Source organism: Diplotaxodon limnothrissa, linkage group LG13, assembly GCF_057381915.1.
Source record: "Diplotaxodon limnothrissa isolate DT_005_m linkage group LG13, D_limnothrissa_male_GT1.1, whole genome shotgun sequence".
NCBI classification, from domain to species: domain Eukaryota; kingdom Metazoa; phylum Chordata; class Actinopteri; order Cichliformes; family Cichlidae; genus Diplotaxodon; species Diplotaxodon limnothrissa.
The window spans coordinates 11,247,437-11,254,299 of NC_140608.1; the positions used below are offsets into that span (position 1 = coordinate 11,247,437).

Consider the following 6,863-nt stretch of genomic DNA (forward strand, 5'->3'; position numbering starts at 1 on the left):
GTAGGGGAAATACAAGTTGACTAACACAGCAAAAATGGCTTAAAATTTTGGTTTGAAGGTTTCTAAATGCAGCAGATTTACAGTAAGCTGAATACAAATACTTTTACCAGTACAAGCTTCTCTGTTGAAATGGATAGAAACAGAAATTTACCATAATGACACGCAAACAAGGGCATCTATTATTAGAGCTCCAATGCTATCTCTTTAAATTTAACACTATAAAATTTAGACACTTCAGCAGAGCAGCACAAACTAATTATATCGCAGAGAAGAGGAAGCTAGCTGACCAGTCTTTATTGGCAGACACCCAAGAGCACAACTTCCTGCTCATGGTACGCTGTTCTTTGTGGTTTGACAGTGACACAGAGAGAGAGAGAGAGAGAGCTGACATGGATAAGAGGGTGTTTTTTTGACAGTTACTGACAAGAGTCACATTTGCAGCAGACAGCAGCGTGATGGAGCCACAAGAGATCAGAGAGGGATACTTAGTAAAAAAGGTAAGAATAACTACATGAAAACTACCAGAAAGTTCTTACCATTGTCTTTGTGAACACAGAGCTTCTTTAAAGTATTGATAAAGTAAGTATAAAATACTATTGTTACTTCCTGTAATACTATTGTTTTTGTTTCATTATTTTTTGATAATGAAACAAAAACAAAATTGAGGGAATGACAAGACTAGATTTTTTTTATCCATTGTCAATTCAGTGTAATAACTAAATTTAAGTAAAAAATAATTTTCAAAGAAAAATAAACCCACAACAACAATTTGAATAAAAAGGGTAGGGCAACTTCTGAGGTTTCAAACTAAGATGAAAGAACAGCCACTTGAAAAGGAAATCAGGACACCTGCAGAAAAAGCTTTACTTCACAAAAAGACAATGAATATGTCATTCAGGAATAGCAAAAAACTAACATTGTTTTACTCAATCGGGAACAGCGATACAAGTTTCTTGAAAGGTACTTCATGACAGTCAACTGCACATTTCTGTTCTGTAGTCGCAACAGTGACTCAAGTTCCTACTTCTGTTTACAACACGAAGTAAAACATGAATGTGTTGTGGCCTTGTTCTACTTATAAACTGTCGCTCAAAGAGAACATTTGAATATATGACCTGAAACAATGTCATTTGCAATGCGCTGTCATCAAACAGTGCTGTGAAAACCAGTGAAAAGATGTAACGACTAGACAAATTCCAATGTACTACACAATCACTATGAAGAATATTCACACACTTAGATGACAAGCCATTTCCTGCATGCACAATGGAATTTATTATGAATGTCAACGTTCATACATTTGGTAGGTACATCAGCACACTGTTCTTTTTGTGTCTAGGTGTGACTTTTTTCTTTCCACACACTTGAAATGCTGATCAAAGGCCATTCAGGAAGTGTTTTAAGTTTTGTGACACTGGTTTTCTTTTCAGCGTGCATGACAACAGCTATGTAGAAATGATGACCTTTCGCTTGTTCAATTATGAAAGATGTATGACAGTGCGAGTGGTGTTAGTCATAGCCATGTCTCATGGATGACATATCTAAATTTAGACTATATGGACAAAAATACTGGGCCGCCAACATATCATGCCTCAGCAATGGAAACTCACTGCATTGTATTCTGGCCCACAATGTGGGTGCTGATGTTAAATCTGGAAAGGTTTTTTATGGCCTTTTTATTTTTCAATAAAACATTTTCTTTTACATTTTTGATGGCCAGAGCACATAATTCCAAAAGGCGTTGTTATTGCCACGAGTCAAATGTGTGCAGTCTTTTCCTGTGATGAAATTCTAGAGCTACTCAAAGGCTTATTTTGCATTGAACTTCATCATCTGGACCCCGGACAAAAGGCCACTTGATTGAAAACTATACCACTTTAGGATGATATTCATTAATTTAACTATTTTGTTAAATAATTTAAATAGTTAATTATAATTTGTTAAATAATAATTAAATAAGTCTTTTGAAAAGGTCTTCAGATCTTGGCATGATGAAATCACACGTTAAAAGTTTAGTTCCCTAAGGAGTGAATGGAGCAGAGAACACTGCGAGCTTGACAGATATAATGGTTTGTCTTAACCCAAACAGGTGAAATTAAACATCTATAAGCACAAACCCAAAGTGAAAGCAGTCTACTAACAGATTCCCCAAGCTGCAGATTCATTTCTGCATTTACATGTCACAAACAAGGGGCCAAGAAAGTATACCCTGCTTTCCTTTTTAAGCGTGCTTGTTAATGTTGCACTTTAGATCAGAGTCCGCATGGGACATATGATTATTTGTTTATTTAAGGGAATTCATTCAAAATCAAAACATAATTAAATTTCTTCTTGCTACATTATTTAAACGAAAAGGTGACACTTTGGTTTGTTTTATATAAGTGACCAGTGGCCTTTAAGGCATGGTGTTTTACATTTTAAAAATAAATGTATACAAAGTATTACATAGCTGTTACCACATGTAATTCTAAGCAGGATGGTGTGTGGAAGAATACGTTTATTTTGTATATATATATATACATATATATATATATATATATATATATATATATATACACACACACACACACACACACACACACACACACACACACACACACACACACACACACACACACACATATATATATATATATATATATATATATATATATATATATATATATATATATATATATATATATATATATATATATATATATATATATATATATAATTTTTTTTTTTTTTTGCATTTTGCATTTTGGCTTAAAGCAGCTTATTTCTTATTGATCCTCAGGGTACAATGCTAAACTCCTGGAGTGCAGTGTGGGTGGTGTTGTCAGAAGATGGAGTGGACTTCTATAAAAAGAAAACAGACCGTTCACCTAAAGGGATGATCCCATTGAAGGGAGCAACACTGAGCAGCCCTTGTCAGGATTTTGTCAAGAGGATGGTAAGAAAATGTTGCTATATGGAAAAAAAGAGGGTGGGAACTACTGACTCAAAAACTGCAGTTATTGAGTCATTGGCACATTGGTGACTTTTGCACACTTAGTTACCCCACCCTGCAGCTTTATGTGGTCTCCCACTTTGTGGTTGAGCTGTCGTGACTCCTAAATGCTTCCATTTTACAATAAGGCCACTCACAGCTGACCGGGGAAAAGAAGAAGAAGAAGGAAAGTTTCACTGACTGACTTGTTGCAATCAGGCATCCTGTTTCAGTGAGCTCTTCAAACCTTGTAGAGGCCTACTGCATGGCTAAGTGCTTGATTTCATACACTGTGGCAGTGGGAATAAAAACAGCTGAATTCAAACATTACAAGGAGTAGCTTTTGTCCATATAATGTATTAAGAACTAGTTCTAAAGAGTTAGATGTAGAGATTATTCATTATTCACACTCCACAGTAAAAATACTAAAAGGTAGATTCAAATTGAGACCATCAATGCCATCTAAATGTTAGACTGACTAAATATGCTTGTTTTAGCTGGTTTTCAAGATAACCACTGAGAAGAAGCAAGATCACTTTTTTCAAGCCTCATACGTGGAGGAGAGAGAGCTTTGGGTCAAGGACATCAAGAGAGCCATTACCTGCATCCAAGGGGGAAAAAAGTTTGCCAGAAAGTCTACCAGACGCTCCATTCGCCTGCCTGAAACAGTCAACCTAGCGTATGTTGTGTTAAATTGTGTTAATATTTTATTCATTATACTTTAAGAACTACAGCAGCAGCTAACAGTAATTGTCTGTCTATTATATAAACACTTGCTATCAGATTACAGTACCTATTTTAAGGTTACAGCATATATACAAAATGTGAAATCTGATATCCCAGCATGCCTAGCTACAACGGCTAAATTACTGGAACATCATTACTTCAGTGAGGTTCAGTGAGCTGTAAAGTGCTTGTACTTCAATAGAATGAAGAAGCAACACTGACAGCACTCTCATTATTTCCCCAGTGCGCTGTACACAGAGATGAAAAACCAGGATGAAGGCGTGAAAGAGTTAAAACTGGAACAGGAGAATCGAGTCTTCAACCACTGCTTCACCGGTACACCTGGCTCAGTTTTGTTGATGTAACAGGTGTGCAAGAATTTCTTTTTTAACTTCAAATGTTCTCACCATTTTTCTCCGTTTCCCCATTTTTGCAAAGGTGCAACGGTGATAGACTGGCTGATTTCAAAGGAAAAGGCGAGAAATAGACCTGAGGCACTCATGTTGGCAACAGGGCTCATGAATGAGGGTTTTCTCCAGCCTGCAGGTGACTTATCAAAAGAGGGAGCAGAAAGCGGAGAGCAAGCAGCCTTCTTAGATGAGACAAAAGCTCTCTATTATTTTGTAAGTTAACCTGAGCAAACACTGCCGTTTAACAATATGTTAACTGTATTATACATAGACTTTATGGACTCGGCAAAAGCATTGTATATTATAAATATATATACATTTGTTTTGTTGTGCTTGCAGGCAGACAGTGGCTTCTTTTGTGAAGGCTACTCCAGTGATGAAGATGTTCTTCTAAAGGAAGAATTCAGAGGAAACATCATAAAACAGGGCTGTTTGGTTAAACAGGTGAATCAGAAAACAAGAAAAATGTTCCCAGCATCTTTGTTGCAACTTATACTCTTAGAAAGTTGACCTACAAAGTCTGCAGACATCTCCCGATTTGAAGCCACTGTTGTCATTTGTCTTGCTGCAAAACATCCTTCAAAACAGAGATAAAGATAGCAGTAACCTCCAGCAGTCGTGTCACTCTCTCAAAGAGGAAACCTGTGTTCGCTGCTGAGTGATACAATCAAATAAAAAATCTGATAACTCAAACTGTGTTATTTGTCACAGGGACATAGACGGAAGAACTGGAAGGTGCGAAAATTCATACTCAGAGATGACCCTGCCTATATACATTACTACGATCCTGCAAAGGTAAATACTGATTTTGGAGATATGCAATCTAATCCAATTTTATTTATAAAGCACTTTAAAATACCCTGCACAGGACCAAAGTGCTGTACAGAAAATAAGTTAAAAACAATAGAATAACAGAAATCAGCAAAAAATAGATAAATAAAATACATAATACATAAAAAATTAAAACAGCCCTATATTATAAAAGAAAACAAGATAAAACAGCATAGAATCAACTAAAAACAACAAAAATAAAACTGAAAACTAAAAACCAACAAAGGCCATAAAGAGGTGGGCTTTCAGGAGTGACTTAAAAACAGGTAGGGAAGTGGCCTGTCTAATCTCTAAAGGGAGATAGTTCCACAGTTTGGGAGCTGCTACAGCAAAAGCACGCTCTCCTCTAAGTTTACGCTCAAAATAATAACGGTAAAAATAATTTAAAGAACTGAAACAATAAGGGGTAATCGTTTAGAAACAACCCCTCCCTAGTTACACAAGTTGTCTTCCTTCTGTTATATTCCTCTAATTTCTTTTCTTCTTGTCAGGCTGATGACCCTCTGGGCTCAATCCACCTCCGTGGGGCGGTGGTCACAGCTGTGGACTATGTGCCTGATGGTGTGTGAGACTGCCGCCATGCAATAAACATGTAGCTTTTCTTCTAATAGTTTGTCTTCACGTCATCCCCTTTAACTCATCGCCTTGTCTTTCAATGCTTTCAGCCAAAAAAAAAGATATTGATGGCAACCTATTTGAGATCATCACTGCAGACGAGACTCACTACTTCCTCCAAGCTGCTACAGACCAAGAAAGAAAGGAGTGGATCAAAGCAATACAGATGGTGTCAAAAAGCGGAAAATAACAAATAGCATGGAGCAGCAGGGGAATATGTAACAGCTGCAGCGGCATATCGAATGCAAAAGTTTGGTAGTTCTGTAATTATATTCTGTCACCCACGTTTTTGTATAGTTTTTAATTGTTTTAGAGGAACTTGAAATATAAAGTTCTCTACACACTATCAAACTGCAAACATCACTTCTGCTGTAACTAAAGACAGTCAAATTTAATATAAAGTGTCATAACCAATGTTTACTCTATTTTAGTGAACACGAAGATATGATAGCAAAGTAAAAATGAGCTGAGGAATAAATAGAATGAATTATAATTAGATAACATTGCAAATATCTATTTATTTTAAATATGCTATTCTGTAAAACTACGATACAGCTGAGTCTCACCAAATGACAAAAGATAAAGGCTAAGATAGTATGAAAGATAAACTGGGTTTTTTTCTCCTCCTGAGTCTTATTATTCACTCCACTGTGGTTTTTTGATTTCCTCCTTCTTAACCTGCCCTTCAAAAGCCGGAGACAGTTCTAGCTATCACACGAGCACAGTTGGTTCCTGAGCGTGAACTAACTCCGAATCACTTTCAACCTTCACAGTTTCACACGTTGTGGCTTACAGGCCTGCTGCATACATGAGACACTTTATCAGTGACAGAAACGACAAGCGTACACTATTATGTGTATTCAGAAATGTAATTTTAGTGCTAACGGCTAAACTGATGAGTTCATGAAGGCTTTTTTAGTTTTTCGTTGTTTTTTTTTTAGTTTTGTCTATATTAGCTGGACTAATGCTTATTTATTTCAGACCTATTTGAAAGTGAGAACATTGCCATTCTATTTTAAAATCCCTGTCATATAAGTCAAATTTAGCAGCATACGCCACTACAGACCATCTAGCATTTTATTTTCAGGAGCGATTAGTGGTATTTGAGATGGCCCTTTATCTGGCACCTTGATACTTGGGTTTATATCATTTATGTAAACTACAAATATGTTAATAACCTATCTGATTGTGGTTTCATTTTTCTGTGTTACACGGGACATAGCATTCTCTCTTTTGACACAATGCTTTCTGAGGTGTCACTTAGAGACAACGTTACCATAACGGAAAGGAACAATGGCAAAAACTATGAA

General features: G+C 36.3%; 1 protein-coding gene across 1 annotated transcript; it reads left to right on the forward strand.

The window, feature by feature from the left end:
• The first annotated feature begins 455 nt into the window (after positions 1-455).
• plek (pleckstrin) lies at positions 456-5,884 on the forward strand. Its single transcript, XM_085369183.1, has 9 exons — positions 456-497; positions 2,780-2,935; positions 3,469-3,650; positions 3,942-4,033; positions 4,136-4,320; positions 4,447-4,551; positions 4,819-4,902; positions 5,430-5,499; positions 5,604-5,884. The coding sequence occupies exons 1-9, from the start codon at positions 456-458 to the stop codon at positions 5,741-5,743; spliced, it is 1,056 nt and encodes a 351-aa protein (XP_085225309.1). The 3' UTR covers positions 5,744-5,884.
• The last annotated feature ends 979 nt before the right edge of the window (positions 5,885-6,863 follow it).

Coding starts and splice junctions, on each gene's coding strand:
- plek (XM_085369183.1), top strand. CDS start 456: ATGGAGCCACAAGAGATCAGAGAGGGATACTTAGTAAAAAAG. Junction 498..2,779: donor AGGGATACTTAGTAAAAAAG/GTAAGAATAACT, acceptor ATTGATCCTCAG/GGTACAATGCTAAACTCCTG. Junction 4,321..4,446: donor CAAAAGCTCTCTATTATTTT/GTAAGTTAACCT, acceptor TTGTGCTTGCAG/GCAGACAGTGGCTTCTTTTG.